Below are 17,081 nucleotides of genomic sequence, written 5' to 3'. Positions count from 1 at the left end.
CCTTCAAATAGCGAACTACTGTTAAAAAATAAAGTTGTGTTAAATACTTGTGATGTATAGATATGATATAATAATATTTTAAATCTGTTTTAAAAAAATATACCTCGTTGAGTTTCTTGCCGAATTCTTCTCAACTCAACAGAGGTTTGTCCGAACCGGTGGTAGTTTTTTTTTGAATAATAAAATAAATACTAAATTGAATACAGATATTTCGACTTTGAATTGTTTAACCACATCGGACCCGTGGCGCAGAGGTCACGATTTGCCGGTCAGATACTGTAATCTCAAGAGGCGGTCGTCAGCTGATTCCAGCACCAAGATGACAACGCCGCTTGTGAACCGGCGGTATCGCTGCACGTACTCTGATAAGAGATAACGGGAAAAAGACATGGCTCTACAGCGCCTGCCACAATGACAGTCACTTTTGTTAACTTTAACTAGCTGAGCACGTTGTTATTTAAAAATTTACACTAGATTTAACGAATCGACTAGCACATAGCTCTAGGTTCTGACCATGGGTGATAAAGCCTGCTTCCGGGCATTGAAGGCTTTCAGGAGCCTGTGGCAATATAATGTTCAGAGAAGATTATGAATTGTACTTAATTAAAATAAAAGGTGGAGCTTTAGAAAAAAAAAACTCAAAGTAGTAGTGGTAATCTAACTTTGAGAACCAATGAATCAGTGTGCTTACTGGTTTTCGCTGTGCTTGGCACTTTGTACATCTTTTTCTACTGAGTCAAACACACGGCAGGCGAATACGGAAAATATGCACAAGGAATTAGCTTGCAATTATCATTAACTCTTCTTCTTATTCCCGCGTAAAGCAGTCTTTCTACGAGGGCTGTTTGAGAAGTCCTTTTAAAAAACTATTTATGATACCTTTTAAAAAAATGACATTAATAGTAGACGGCATAGTCTTTCACAAGAATACTGTAAAAAATCAGCTAAAAAAAACTAGAAATTGTCATTTTACAGTTGCTTGACTGTGATCACTTCCTAATTTTTCACAACCATGAAAAAAATCTGAATTTCGTACCGTCATAAAAAAAAATCTGACTTTTTAAAAGGACTTCTCAAACAGCCCTCGTACCTAGCCAGAAAGTCTAAAAACGAACCGAAGATATATTACCGCGAATCGAGGGGAGATAACTGACTGACTCTTCTTTCTGCGTAGTGTTGTGTGACCACCCTTGTTTATTAAAACGCGTGATTATCATACATGTCAGTTATCTGAGCGGACGTAGTCATCAAATACAAGTTTGTAATAGGGACGGAAGGGCTGCTGTCTCTAGTATTCAGCCAGTTGTCAGGGGTGTTCCCCAGGGTTCGATACTTGGTCCGATTCATTTATACTCTACAGCGCAGACATAACAGAGAGTATTAGGGACTGTAGGTGCCATCTCTATGCCGACGACTTACAAATCTATGTGACCTGTAAACCAAATAGTGCTCATACAGCTGTTGAAAAACTTAACCAGGATCTCAGTCGAGTAGCGTGCTGGTCGGAAAAAAATAGTCTATTCCTGAACACGCTAAAGTCCAAATTTTTAGTGCTGGGTACAAAGCAACTAATTTCTGCGATTGTAGCGCAAAATCCGCGAGTATGTATAGTAGGTGACTACCTGAGCTGTGTCGCTGAGGCCAGAAACCTGGGAGTCTTCATTGACGGGCTCAATCAAACTCAGTTATGCTGATACAGTATTTCATGATTGTCTATTGTCTCGCACTAAAAAAACAATCCAACGCCTGCAAAACGCCTTTGCTATATTTTGTTTTGATATTTTATATCGCTCTTACGTGACTCCTTTCCTTAACAGCTTAGGGGCAAACTTCTTAAAATGGAGGCTCGTCGAACGCTGCATCTTGCTACTCTAATATTCGGAATAATTAAAACTGAACAACCCTCATATCTTTTTGATAAACTTAATTTTTCGAACCGAGCCGTGCGGCGATAATTTATAAACAAACTATTTTTTGTGATTACTTTGAAAAATCAATTTCACCTACTTTCTAAATTCTAACCATCATCAATTCTGCGATAAGCAATGAAGGCCACAGTTGGTTGTCGGTTCACCTTTTGTGTGCGCGTACTTTGTACTGTTTTCCCAGTAGTTATTCAAATATAGGTCACATTGGTGTCATGTAGGGTTGGGGCGTAGGTATACCTGAGCACGCCTTCCCGCCGGACCATGTGCCGGAAGGTCTCTGTGATGGAGCTGTTGTTGGCCGTCCGCAGAGACTGCATCCGCGTCTGAAACACCACAAACACATATGAAATTAAATATCAAAGTTCATAGAAATTGGCGGGAGTGGTGCCAAAATGCGCCGTACGCAACGCAATTAGATGTGCCAAAATACCTGGTAAAGCTTTTGTCTGGAAAAATATCATTAGCAAAGACGTGTGCCACCGCCTATGGCCTCGCAGCCTGATGGTCCTCGCACCTCTAAAGTTTCTGATTTACCTACCACGGCCTACGTTGCCAACTTAGTACCGGCTGTTTGTTCACACACGCGAAACTCAACGATCTAGTCCGTTGGGCTCTCGGCTCGACCCTAGAGCCTACAGGTCTTTCTGCTGCGTAGCTGCGGACGGGAAGAGGCCCGACGGATGTACATTGGTGCCGTGGCATCTGGGGCAGCCGTACGTAACGCTATGCGCGGAAGCCAGGGAGGGACTGCTGCAGACGATATGCTCAAACCGTCAAATGCCGCAAATATACTTTTTTTAAGGACAATTGTTTTTTAAAGCGCTTGCGGTCATTGCCTTTGAGCTGGAAACACACTGAAGGCGGAGTTGCAATATTCGAGCTAACATGAAAGAGGGCACACAGAATACCGCGCCACGTTTATTTCCCGCGCGGTATTCTGTGTGGCCTCTTTCTTGTTAGCTCGAATATTACAACCGGTACCGCCTCCGCGCTGCGCCGCACCGCTCCGCCTCCGCCGTCAGTGTGTTTCTTGCTTTGTACCTTGGTCGTCCGACACAAAAAAGTTTATAAAAGAAGTGTCGGACAAACTAATCGACGTCTCTGGCGACTTAACTAAGGCTAAAAAGGCTTTTTCTTAATACTTAACAATTACCTACTTGTAATAATGGTAATTGGGTGTTCCGCCCGAATGTAGAAGCTTGTGGAACGCAAATGAACGCGGAACAGCAGGGCTACTACAAGAAACGAAAATCGAAGTTCGTATCCTACCGTCCCTGTCACTCTCGTATATTTGATACTTAATATTAAGCGTCAGCAAGGTACGAAGTTCGAATTTTGCACTTCGTTGTATAGATCCTGCAGGGCTACTACGAAATTGAAAATCGAAGTTCGTGTCGTTCGGTCGCTCTGACACTTATACTATTTAATACGAGAGTGAGAGGGACGGTACAATAGGAACTTCGATTTTCGAACTTCGGAGTAGGCCCTCTGAATCGATGACAAATTGAGACGCAATAAGTGTGATGCGCAAAAATAATATTTGTAAACAATAACACTAACCCTTTTCCAGGCCCCGCGAATTTAGATAATGCTACCACAAAGTGAATCATACTTTCATATTGTTTACCTGCGAGGGATTAATAAAAAAAAAACCGGCCAAGAGCGTGTCGGACACGCCCGAAATAGGGTTCCGTAGCCATACGAAAAAATTAAGTAATATTTTTCGAAGGATTTCGTATTTTATACGGAATCTTCCATAGTTTAGGTATATTTTATACCTTAGGCTGCTATTTACTCTTAAACTACTAATAATTCTCAAGCAAACTTAACCGTTATAGTTTTCCTTGAAAGTTCAGTATATCAATACTTACTACCATCCTGAATTTTTTCAAATTTTTCCACCTACCATTACCACCACTACGCTCGATTTTAATGAAAATTTGCACTTTAAAGTTGAATATTTCGCAAACAAATCACTGAATCGAAAAATCGTCTGAGGAAACCCCTAATGGTTTCAAAAGACCTATCCAACGATACCCCTCACTATAGGGTTGGATGAGAAAAACAAAATCACCCCCACTTTACGACATGTCAGATATTTTTGCACTCTCCGCTATGGCAGATATTAATGCTGGTGACTGTACCCCAAAAAAATGTATTTTTTATTTTTTATTGTACCATTTTGTCGGCATAGTTTACATATATATCCGTGCAAAATTACAGCTTTCTAGCATTGATAGTCCCTGAGCAAAGCCGCGGACGGACGGACAGACAGACAGACAGACATGGCGAAACTATAAGGGTTCCGTTTTTGCCATTTTGGCTCCGGAACCCTAAAAACCGGCCAAGTGCGTGCCGGAAACGCCCAAGATAGGGTTCCGTAGCCATTACGAAAAAATCAAGTAGGTAATATTTTTCTAAGGATTTCGTATTTTGTACACAATCTTTCAAGTTTAGTTTATACCTTAGGCTGCTATAATAGCCGTGCTATTTACTCTTAAACTACTAATAATTCCCCAGAAAACTGCTGTTATAGATTTCCTTGTAAATTAGATATACTTACTACCTTGAGGTACCATCTTAGGCCTCTAGGTTGGCAATGCATCTACAATCCCCCTGGTGTTACAGGTGTCTATGGGCGGTGGTGATCTCTTACCATCAGGAGACCCACTTGCTCTTTTGCCATCCAGTCTAATAAAAAAAAAAACCGATTTTTTTCAAATTTTTCCACCCAACAGTTTAGATTTAGCTTGATTTTGAGGAAATTTTGCACTTTAAAGTTAAATATTTCGCAAACAGATCACTGAATCCAAAAATCGTCTTGGAAACCCCCCAATAATTTTAAAAGGCCTATAGAACGATACCCCACACCATATAGGGTTGGATGAGAAAAAAAAAATCACCACCACTTTACGTCTAGGGGAGGTACCCTAAAAAAATTATTTTTTCTAAATATTTTTGTACTATTTTGTCAGCATGGTTGCTACATATATTTGTGCAAAATTACAGCTTTTCTAGCACTGAGTCTCTGAGCAAAGCCGCGGACGGACGGACAGACAATGCGAAACTACACGGGTTCCGTTTTTGCCATTTTGGCTACAGAACCCTAAAACGACTAATATTTTTAACGACTTCTAGTTGATTTTGTACCATCAGGTGAATCTTATGTTCGTTTTCAGACTGTCTTTACTATAAAAAAAATGCCGTTGCAGCCGTGATAGTGTCACCACCAAGGCAATGGCTTACACCGTCTTTTATTAGTTAAATAGTTACTTGTACTGTATTGCATTTCCCTTTTGCTTGCAGGTTCTTCATATTTCTTTTAGCAGTGTGATAGAGAAAGCTTATTTTTACTCCAGTGTCCAGTATCTTACTAGCATACAATAGGCATTTAAGTTTGGCAATAGAATCACTTGATCAATCAATAAGAAAATATTGCAATTCTTTTCCTAGAAGTGTAGCACCATTTTTGAGGAAATGTAGTTGTTTGTTATCAAGTTGATAAAAGGAATGTTTGTGATAATTATGTCGGTCAAGATTATGTCGGCCGCGCCTCTACTATTAAAACCGCACTTACTGCAAAAGTTATCTCAGGGAACTGGTGAATGGTCTACAGCTGTTGGATTTTCTGTCAATAAAATTTCAAACAAAACTACGGATGGAGTCACATTGGCCCAAAAATTCTATTCAATCAGAATCATATTTCATTCATACTGGACTTGGCTGCCACAGGAATGTGTAATGTAAGCCATACAATAACCACAAAAAAGTGTCTTTGATGATTATATAATCTAGGCCTTATAGGTTTCTAGAATGTAGCTAAGCCATCACCAGTGCCAATTACATTGCAATCAAATCTGAATTTCATTGTTTATGATGAGTATTAACGCCTTATCCAACAAGATTACTAATCATTTGGAGCCATGCTGATATTGTATCATTAATTGGAAACTGATAGCCGCTTAGGAGGTGTCACTACACTTCAAAAGCACCACTGTGCTTGGAACACTCAATATTGAATGTTTATTGTAAAAAAAAAATATTGGACAAAATAGCCATCACAAAAGAAAAATTAGAAAAAACTGATTTCAAATAAAAAAACCGCATTCAAATCGGTCCATCCGTTAAGAGCTACGGTGCCACAGACAGACACACACGCAGATACACATTGCGGTCTAACTTATAACACCCCTCTCTTTGCATTGGGGGTTAAAAAGATATTTTTCACTTCTCATACTCGTAAAGTTCATGTATGTTGTTGGATGATGCAAGGCAGCACCGCTGTGCTTGGACACTCAATATTGAATGTTTATTGTAAAAAAAATATTGGAAAAATAGCCATCACCTCCAGTGCATACAATAAAAGACTCACTACAATACCATTAAGTGACCAAGGTAATCAGGTGTCAACAGCCACAAACAAAAAAGATTCTACATGTTTTTTAAATAATTTTTAATTTATATAAAACTAAAAATAAATCAATATAATAATGCATAAAAAGTAAAAGGTACCATCAGCCAAATATGTGGTCTACCACCCTAAAGCTGATAATCGTTTGCATGTCAAAAAACAATAATGCCAATACGTGTCTGTCAACTTGAAAGTTCGACTTTAGCAACATATTCATTTGATAGGAACTTGTTTAAAAATTGATAGACCATTTATTTGGCTGATGGTACATAAAAAGTGAATTATTGTTTCCACTGTTGCTTTTTCATTTCCTCGCAATCTAAGTGAAAAGCAGCAAACCCATTTACCCCTCGATGTGGCTATCTGAATGTCTTGGGTAAAATGGCTTGTTTTATGCTCTTGTTGTACAATCTACTATTGTGGAACATGCCCTGATAGTTAATCTGCAAGTTAAGAAACTAGGCTCAGCAATTTAATAGTAAAACACGTAAATGTAGAAGTAAACAACAATGTTCACAAGCAAAATAACAAAACATATCAATGTCAATGAAATTATATGTGCGCTTGTATGCTGAATAAGCAGTAAAAAATAGTTTTTCTGTTGACATGACATTTGTGAAATTATACAGATTGCATTGAGTATCATTTAGTATTTAAGCGAAGTGACACCTCAAAACAAATAAACCTGACATGTGATGCGGATACTAAATAGTCAATTTGCGAGGATGACAAAAAAATCTACACACACTTATTCCAGTCAAACTAGGCTATAATTTTCTCAAATGACTTTACACAAGCAAGGAAAAATTGCAGTTTACATACGAGACTAAACACCATTCACACAAACAAGGTTTTAATAATCAACCAGAATGTTAAACTGTGTAATTTCATCATCTACCTGTCCATAGCTAAACATATGTGATAACCACAAACCCTGGCATTGAGAGCCTCTTATATAAAGATATCGCTCCGTTTAATGTTCATCACAACACTGTCACTTCCTGGCACCAACATTACAACTTTACAACTCAAGCATTTTGTTGTAATAGCATAGAATAGAAAAACAATGTCAGGACACAGAGTACTTTGCTGTGCTATGGTAGCGGCATTAGTACTGGGAGCCAACTGCATGGATGATGAGATGGCAGAGCTGGCCAAGATGTTACATGACAACTGCGGAGAGGAAACCGGAGTAGACCTGAGCTTAGTGGACAAAGTTAATGCCGGAGCAGACTTGATGCCTGACCCCAAACTGAAATGCTACATCAAGTGCATCATGGAAACCGCAGGCATGTTGACTGATGGAGAAGTAGATGTAGAGGCAGTAATTGCTCTCTTGCCTGAGGACATGGCCAAGAAAAATGGAGATACATTGCGAGGGTGCGGCACCCAGAAAGGAGCAGACGACTGTGACACCGCATTCCTTACTCAGGTATGCTGGCAGAAGACAAACAAGGCAGAATACTTCTTAATTTAGGCCTATTTATTCACGTCACAACAGCAGAAACGTTCATATTTTTTGCAACAACTCAAAACTCAAGAGTATCAACCTTAACTAACCTAATTAGTTTATTTACATGATATTGATGCTCTATATGCATGCAGCCCGTGTGTATGGCTGTTTAGATAAATGAAAACCTGTGCACAGATCACAACTGATGTTGAATAAATATGAATTATAAGTATGACTGTGTTAATCACTTATCACCTTTAGATCGCGCGAACTGCAAGACCGAGGCAAAAAGCTCCCGCTCAAGGTCGCCGTTTGATTCACCATGCTCGCGGCCCGTGTTGCCTATACATACATGCCGCACAACCGACGCGAATTGGAGTAACGACGCGGGAATTGTGCAATTTATACGCGTTTAACAGGACTGACATATTGTCAACTCCATATGTAGTTTAATGATTTTATAACAGTCAAGCGTTATATTATAGCAATAGGATTACAACGAGACACTTCTCGGGAATAATGAAAAGGTTTGTCAATTACTAATCGCGTTGAGGAAAAATCATAACAAAACTAAACTTCAAGGAAAGCGAAACTTATATTGGTAAATAGATGTTTCTTTCGGTGGGGATTGCACGAGTGGTCTTATATCTGGCAAATCGTGCGACGAGCGCCTTTACATAACCCTGGTTGCGGTCCGGTGGCGTAATCGGCTGCCGACGGAAATGTCATTATGATTAGGTTAGGTCGTCGAGACGCAATAGGAAAATCGGTCAGGAACTATATCGGGCGACGCGAGGCGGCTCACCTTCACAGAGTCCAGCGGGTACATTATGCAGTGCTCCATCACCCCCGCGACTGCACCGGCAGTCATGTGTGTCACGGGGTTCTGGGTCGGCAGGGTTTCATAGTCCTCAAAGTTCATAATACTCACTGAATACTGACACTTAACGCAAAAAAAACACTGATTTGGTTCAAATATATTGATTTTTTCGTTTGTTCTACCTAATTAGCAATATCATTTTCACTGCACTATTTTCGTCTACAAGTCATTTGAAATTTAGATCAAAATTGATTCCATACGACTCGCAACCTCACAGGCACACGCGCGACCGACTTCCACAGATACACTAAACTAAACTAACTAACTTGCTTTCACTCACTCACTCAGTACTAGATTAGCACTAGCAGTAGCAAGCAGCTGCCCACTTGATATTCATTCATTCTATTCGCAATCATTCGGTCACTAGTGAAGTGTCCCCTACGCGATTCCGATTCACAAAATCGGTAAGTAAAATTAAAATTTAAAAGCAGACACCTTTGAACACACTAAACCTTAATTTATTTCTAGGTTTATTTACCTTTTATGATTGTAAAATAAAATAATTGCCACAAAATAATTAAATCAAGATAAAATGCTAATTAATATGTGTATATCGATTATGAATAACGTCCATTTGCAGGTTTTCTAATCTAGGTTTAAGTGGTCTTAAATCCTGTCAGATCCATACAAGAACTGTCAGTTTAAGCTTTAAATCGAGATTTAAAAAAGCCTACAAGACGTGACAAAAGACAAACGTTAACGGTCTCCGCTATACTTTCGTACCGCACGCAGGCTGTACTTAGGATACTTATAATGAAACCGTATTCTATGAAGTTCGAAACTCCCAGTCACACTACAGTCTTTCCCAAAGTGGGCGATACGATAACGCCCCCTTGTGGGCGCTGGAGGCCTAGAGGGGGGCGGTAAGGGGACCCAGAAAAAATCTTCACCTCTGTGCCTTCATTAGGCGAGACTAATATGTTATTGAGGTTTTTAAGGTAAAAAAAATGAGAGGCGCTACAAAATAACTGATTTTCAAAGTGGGCGTTAGACGGAATAAGTTTGGGAACCGCTGCCTGCACTAAAAGAACAAAATTGAGTCTTTAACGTATGCTAACCGACTTATCCTATCACTGATCGCGGACACGCCAATAGATTTTAAAAGCTGCTAACTTCATTACTGGATGTAATTAAATTCGATTTAGTTAATTAGCCTTCAGTGGAAGTAGACAGTACTTCAATGGCCGCTTCCGCAGCCGCTCAGCAGAGTGCCCGCGGCGCGATGGAAAGCCGGTCGCTTCTTCTTGTCCTTTCTGGGGCTTTCGTCGTCTTCTGTAAGCATCTGTATTATTAATTTATATTTAGTACTTATATCGTTATAGATAGTGCCATTCACGATGACGCGTGCCGTGGTTCTTATTACAATGTCATTTGAGAAACTTCGATAGCGCGATATAGAACATGATCGGAGTTTCTATTGTTGTTCACTAGATGGCGCTAGGAGTCGCTACAATAGTACCATCCACGATGACGCGTGATTTTGTCAAAATTTGTCATTAATGAGTCGTTTTGGACTTCGGTCCCCAGGCATAACACCTGCCTGGAGACAGATCTCTCTATTGGAGCCTCCCCCCACATTGGTGACCCCGACAATAGATACAAATGCATTCTTCGAAGACATCCAAGACGTAGACGCAGTCTCACAGCAGGCCAGACTAACCACACCGTGCACCACTAGCATGTAACTATATATGCCTGGTGCCTGGTGTCTACAGTGTGACAACCTCAACTCAACGCAGCTCACCGCAGCTCACTCAACACAGCTCACCACAGCTCATCGCAGCTCACGCAACTCAACGCAATATTAACTCAACTCAACGCTCGCCAACAAGGCTCCGAGCAACACACTCAAGCAACTGGCACCTGCAAGCGCCCACATGACGCACAGACTGCACCGCACTCCACGCCAACCTCCGGTGTAAAAAGGGGGGCTGATGTAGCGACTCCTAGCGCCATCAAGTGAACAACAATAGAAAAACCGACCATGTTCTACGTCGCGCTATCGAAGTTTCTCAACGCGGTCGCATATATACAAGTTCCGACGCTCGTCCTTCGGACTTCGGTCCCCAGGCATAACACCTGCCTGGAGAGACCTCCCCCCACACTATCTATTCTCTGTTTAATTCTTGTTATATTCTGTGTGACCGCGACCACTTTGTCAAGCAAGAGTGTAAACTAGTTAGAGCTGCGCGTCCACTGCAACAGAATCGAGCCGTAGGACGGATTTGTTGACTTGGTGCGCTGGATCGGCATTTCTGCGCCGGAGAAATCTATACAAAGCAACAAATCCGTGCGCTCTGTACGGCTTGATTCCGATGCAGAGGACGCGCAGTTTAAGAAGGGGGGTAAGGGGGGAGATTCTCAGTTCAACAAACACAAGGGTTACTGGGTTTAAAATTGAATAGCTGGATTTCCTTAAAAATTCGTAAGAATTTGGCTAACAACAACACACAAATTAAAAAGCTCGCGCCGGTCGTTTTTTACACGTCTCATCTCGGCCTATAAGTATTATGCGTCTTACTGCAGCTTAGGACACGAGACTAGGCTCCTCTGGGAATGAAAGGCCTCGTCACCACGTAGATCCCATGCAAGAGCAGTGCGGATCGGTAACTGCTTAGCATTTTCCTCACTATGTTTTAATTCACAATCAAATAAATTTCAAGTGTTTCACGCATAAATTCTGAGCAACTCAAGAGATGCAAGCTCGCGGGCGGTCTGTACCCTCCCTCTGAGGGTATAGCACGACTTCTTACATCTATCTGGCCCTTGACGCAGTGGCGGCGCCTGCGTCGGGCCAGTCCTTCGAGGACCCCACGCTGTTCTACAAGAACATGACGTTCGAGTTTGACGTGCGGCACCGCGGCGAGGTCGGCATCCCCTCCTGCGTGAAGCAGCTCATGGAGTGCTGGGACATCATCAGGTAATCGAGGAAACTGAATCACTTACCAGGGTGGAACCTTTCCGTAAGCAATCTCCCTATGATTTATTTGTCAAATGTATCGGATGTCAACATTACATTAGTAGGACAAAGGCTCGACCCTGGTACGTGAGATTCAGTTTCTTTGACTGTAGGTAGGTACATACGTCGTACATAACAAACTAAGGGTTTTTTTTTTTTGTTTTTAGAGACAACTTTGGGATTTTGTTCTGTCGAACACGACAGCAAAAATGTACCTATGCAATACATGAAAATTCAACAGTCGCGACCCATTACTGAAAATTTTAGAGCCGGTCACGAATTTGGTTGGGTCCTGACTAAGTACCTAGTTCTAGATCACTAAGACTTGTTTGTTTCGAATGAAGTAGGTACAGCAGTGGTGTACTGGCTCGGACTCTTGACTTAAAATCTATAAATTTCTCCCACATTCGGAATACGGAACAACCGATTGTAATATGTGTCCGGGTAAATGGTACTACGCTTCCATCTCGACCTGTATGGAAGGGCCTACCCCAGGGCTCGGTCCTAAGTCCGTTATTATACAGCCTCTAGATACGTCTGATTTAGAATATTCAGTTGATAGCTTTTGTAATATTTTGCAGTATGCGGACGATATCCTGTATAGTAGCTCTCCCTCGCTGGATGACTGCGTGTCAAGTCTAAATACAGCTCTTTCATACTTAAAAGATTGGTTAGATCGCCATGGTCTGTCACTATCGGTCCCCAAATGTAATACTGTTAGATTTACTTGTAAAAGAGTTACCCATAAATATCAGTATAGAAAATCAAGCGATTGCTACTTTGGACAAAGTTAAATTTCTCGGAGTATATCTTGACTCGAAACTGTCTGGGGTTCATCATCTGAAAAATAACATCAAATTATAATCCAAACCCGATTCCCTTTTTACTTCTCCCCCCCCCCCTTCTTTTTTTTGGTATATAACCCTGCAATCCCTTAGTTGAAATAAAAACTATCCCGTAGTTTAAACTGCGTCTAACTATACCTACTGTAGTGGGTTGTTCAGTGGTGGCAGGTGGTTACTTTTTGTTTTAGATTGGTTGTGGCTAGTATTCTACCGAACAAGGACTGTAGCAAGCTGTACCGTACTCGATCTGAAGTCGACTGTCAGTGTCTTATCCAAACTCGACATTGGCGGAATCATCGCATCGTTCGATGGGGCCATTATAATTCCCAAAAATTGAATTGAATTGAATATAATATATACCTACTCTCGTTCGTAATTCCTTACTTATCGCCCTTAACACATGTATGACCCGAGGCCGTATTGGCTAACGTTTCTGGTGCTCGCGATCGCAGTATTCGCAATCAAATGACAGATTTCGCATCACAGACTAAGTTACTAAGTAAGAGATACTTTTCGCAGACAAAACTGTAATTTGGTTGCGATCGCGAGCGCCCGAAACGTTGGGCAATACAATACAGCCTCTGCTCACTGTTGCACTCCGCAGGTCCGACATCACTTGCACTCATTTAGACAAAATAAAATTATTTCACGAATCGGCGTGCTCGGTGATGAGGCACCAACGATGCAACGAATATGCCCCCTTCGGTGAATATGGTGCAACGGCTTCTGAAATGCTTCCTTGTGAGTAAAAACAAATTTATTTTCCACGTTATAACACAGGTGTCTGGCAGATCTGCGCCATATGATTAGGGGTACATGTGCAACATATTTTGGACCAATTAATAGTCCTCCTGCCCAAGGTGTTTTGTGATAACTTAAAACAACGATTTTTTCCATAATTTTACCATTTTGTTTACTGTATCTTTTTTTGTGACAGCACAAAAGTACCTAAGTACGTCTATGTATGTATTTTGTTTGTGTGTTTGATTTCTAATGTAGACATGTGCCACATATGCGTATTCAATGTCAATTCTATTGAGATTCCTTGAATGAATGACAATTCCTTGTTTACCGCCCTTAAGACACAATGTACTATTAATTTATTACTTGCGATACAAGCACAATAAAATTATATGTTTACTATTATATTTAAAGAAACCATTAAAGTAGTCTTTGTGTTTTATAGTAAAAGTACAACTAAACATGAAGTAAACAAACCCTGACATAACCAAAATAAAACACACTATTTGCATAGATTTTACTTACCTCGATTAATTTTTATGACCAAAAATGAATTCACCGCTCTTTTTCCACCCAAATCACGGTATCACAGTAATTTTGTATTATAAATTAAAACGTGATATTTTTGATTTTTGTCACAATGTCGCGATGAAATTTCAAAACGTCAGAGCCTCAGAGCCAACAAAGTTGCAGACGGTAGGTGGCGCTGATGTCGTGCCCGCCAATAGCGCCAGACACCTTGTAATGGTGATTTTCCACCGGCGAGGCGAGACGAGACGAGAATTGAAATTTGTATGCATTCTCGCGCGCCCGCCATACAAATTTCAATTCTCGTCTCTCCTCGTCTCGTCTTGCCTCGCCGGTGGAAAATCACCTTAAGGGGGCAACCCCCTGCCAGACAACCCTAAGGGGCTGTTTCACCATCCATTGATTAGTGTAAACTGACGGGTTAAATGTGATGCCGTCTCCGTCTATTCGAACAAAACAAATAGAGACGGCATTACATTTAACCGTCAGTTAACACTAATCAATGGATGGTGAAACAGCCCCTGAGTATGTTTGAATAGACTCCTGATTGATTTGATTGGCAAAGTTAATTATCCAACTCCAGTTCCATAGCCGCAACTTTACATCGGAAGAGCCTCAGATATAGGGTTGCCAAATGAAAAAATTAAAAGTCCTGACAAAAATTTGGACATCACCCTAAAAGTCCGGACATTCCTTGATTTGATGTGTAGCCACGTAGCTTTTTTAAGTTATGTTGGTTACTATTAGTACCTACTTGGTGTGTTATGTTATTTGATTAATAATTAACCCCATAGAAAAGTAGTTTTTTTTAAAGTTATGTTGATTGTTATTAGCAACATACCTGGTCTATTTGATTAATAATTAAAACTATTGTTTATTAATTTTTGTTTATGTTGAAGTTATGTTGATTATTATTATTAGTTATCCGTTGTGTTATGCTATTTGATTAATAATTGAAAACAAATAACAAAATTAGATTGAAACTACAGCAATGGTAGTTAATAAAACATGCCTTGACAGTAAATAAATAAAAATCAAGTTAGTTTTGAAGGACGGTTAAAAAAAAAATATTAATAATTTGTGGGTAGTTTTGTTTTGTTTCATAAAACATTTGTGGGTACTTGGGGAGTTACAGTGACAAATTAAAACGGTGGTTGTGGTTCGTTAGTCTAACAACTGGTAGCATGGTGTACGGTTGTGTCACTCTGAAGATGAGCTCTGGTTGAGTTCGAAACGCGTCAGTGTAGTGTGGTGGTGGTGATAGATGGGTTTGTGTGATTTGTGTGTGTTTTTACAGTGTGGAGGTGGAGGAACTGCATGAACAAGCATATTTTGCATAAGCTTAGCTATCGTAAGGTCGCGGGTGAGCAAGGAAATTATTTTAGTTCATTGATATCCGCAAAGTAACGCCTGATTCAATAAATTAGTGATTTGGCAGATACATTTCCCATTTAGTGAAGTTTAAAGTGAGACCAATATCTGAAATTTTTCGATGATTTACTGTAGATCTTGAAAAACAGGCGTTTCCACCAAGAAAACGTCTAGATACCAAAGATTAAATTTAGAATTTAGATTGGATATGAGGGGTGGGGTGAATTGCAATAAATGTATCATGAAAACAAATGTTGATTTTTTTTCAATGAGGTCATTTTAAAAAATCCGGACACCTGGCAAGTCCGACCGCAATCCGGACAAAGGTTCAAAAATCCGGATGTACCTATGGCAACCCTACTCAGAGAGCCAACATCGTTCAGTTGTTGAGCTGTTTGTTTAACCCGTTTTTCCTTTCGCAGACGACAATTTTCATATTTTCGAACAGTATTGCGTCGACAACGTCATGGGCTATTGGACGTGACGCCGCCGGCTGCGACCAGCGCCACCACCACGACCAGCGACCACCACGACCAGCACGACCGCGCAACCAACTTCTTTTTCGCTAGTTCTGTCTTCGACCGAGCTTAGGTGTAGCTCAATCAATAGCAACACTGATCACACCTAAATTGACTTTAGTAATTGAGCAGTGTTTAACGTACCTACCTATTATATCTGTATTTTTACCCGACTGCCCAAAGGAGGGTTATGTTTTTCGAGCGTATTTATGTATGTATGTAGGTAAAGATTCAGTAAAATAAAAATAATATTTAAATTCATCAACAACACGTGCGAAAAACAAACGAAAAAAATAATTCTACAAATACCTAAGTTTTTGAAAGTCTAGCTCCATCGATACTATCGAACCGATTTCATCACATCGTGTATTGGAATCATCTACATCAATGAAAATACATATATAATACGTTAAACACTGCTCAATTAAACTCCAATTCAATAGAATCTGACAATCCTGTAGACACTTCCAGCCTACTAATATAAACACCGGGCTGCCTAAAGGCTTTGTGATGTGACTATTATTCTTTTTTGATTCCTTTTAGATGATAATTGCAACAACAGGGACATATATAATCAAGTGTGCCCACGATAGGGTGTCTTAATTTAAATATGTTGAAAATTTACAGATTCTATTGAATTGTACTTTACTTACTTACTTTCACCCTATATAAAATAACAAAGTTCTGGCCGTCGCGGGCTCTTGCTCAAATATGTTCCCATACAAACTGTTCAAGCTTGCAATGAGCTGCACCACAGCGTCCACATCCAAAGATAACTTAAGCATAGTCCGCGGTGCGCTTCAAGATTGCACGGGAAAAGTAGAAGGTGCATGCGCAGTAGCCATTTCTTCGGTCTGTTTGGCGGGGGCAGAGGAGTGAAGGGCGGGTGCGCATCGACGCCGACGTTATTGGTTGATCAGTCGCTCTCCACCGCCCGCGCTCCGTTCATGCGTCTTGTGTTCCCTTGCGTACTGTCGCGCACAGATTTAATTAATTCTATTTTCATTACGTCGTAGTGTAAAATATGGCGAAAAATAAAGTTTTAATTAACCGGGCAATCCAGAAAAATGTTTTACGACGTGAACTGTTATATATATATATAAAAAAACTGAAATCGTGGGTTAATTATAGGTAGAGTCATTCAAGATGACGCCGTGGTTCTTATTACAATGTCATTAATGGCTAATTTTGACAAAATCACGCGTCTTCGTGGATGGCACTAGTATAAATTGGGGTAAAACAGCAGCCACCACGTTATTAGAGGAAAAATTGGCAACACCTATTCAACATTTACACCTGATTGCAAAAAAACCTTAATAAATGATAAACCACCACGTTATTAGAGGAAAAATTGGCAACAATTTATTCAACAACATGCAGTGTATTCTTCTATCTATTATACATTATCTTAGTTACTAGACTAGGTTATAGTTTTCATAATTTGTGA

The 17,081-nt window shown here is 40.2% G+C and overlaps 3 protein-coding genes across 5 annotated transcripts in view; 2 read left to right on the top strand and 1 right to left on the bottom strand.

Moving 5' to 3' along the window:
• Positions 1-8,714, bottom strand: part of LOC141442191 (mitoferrin-like) — a 45,631-nt gene extending 36,917 nt beyond the window's left edge. Inside the window, exons 1-2 of one of the 2 annotated variants that reach the window (XM_074107102.1) lie at positions 8,598-8,714; positions 2,166-2,251 (exon numbers count right to left, since the gene is read on the bottom strand). In XM_074107102.1, coding sequence (XP_073963203.1) covers positions 2,166-2,251; positions 8,598-8,714 — 203 coding nt within the window. Of the gene's footprint in view, positions 1-2,165; positions 2,252-8,047 lie in introns of both variants that reach the window. The other variant, XM_074107103.1, reaches the window with a different exon arrangement.
• Positions 7,311-8,024, top strand: LOC141442193 (general odorant-binding protein 69a-like). Its single transcript, XM_074107107.1, has one exon. It carries the CDS (start codon positions 7,406-7,408, stop codon positions 7,814-7,816), a length of 411 nt encoding a protein of 136 aa, XP_073963208.1. The 5' UTR covers positions 7,311-7,405; the 3' UTR covers positions 7,817-8,024.
• Positions 8,715-9,010: 296 nt separating the features above from the next.
• LOC141442192 (uncharacterized) lies at positions 9,011-16,950 on the top strand. 2 transcript variants are annotated; one of them, XM_074107104.1, is made up of 5 exons: positions 9,011-9,076; positions 9,818-9,946; positions 11,448-11,592; positions 13,081-13,217; positions 15,539-16,950. In XM_074107104.1, the coding sequence occupies exons 2-5, from the start codon at positions 9,853-9,855 to the stop codon at positions 15,598-15,600; spliced, it is 438 nt and encodes a 145-aa protein (XP_073963205.1). In that variant the 5' UTR covers positions 9,011-9,076; positions 9,818-9,852; the 3' UTR covers positions 15,601-16,950. The 2 variants fall into 2 exon arrangements, with proteins under 2 accessions (XP_073963205.1, XP_073963207.1); XM_074107106.1 differs by lacking the exons at positions 13,081-13,217; positions 15,539-16,950 and adding an exon at positions 12,665-13,072.
• Positions 16,951-17,081: the final 131 nt, after the last annotated feature.

The sequence above is a fragment of the Choristoneura fumiferana genome, chromosome 25 (genome assembly GCF_025370935.1).
Source record: "Choristoneura fumiferana chromosome 25, NRCan_CFum_1, whole genome shotgun sequence".
In the NCBI taxonomy this organism is placed as follows: domain Eukaryota; kingdom Metazoa; phylum Arthropoda; class Insecta; order Lepidoptera; family Tortricidae; genus Choristoneura; species Choristoneura fumiferana.
The sequence above is the reverse complement of the archived record's forward strand: the minus strand, read 5'-3'. Positions and strand labels throughout refer to the sequence as shown.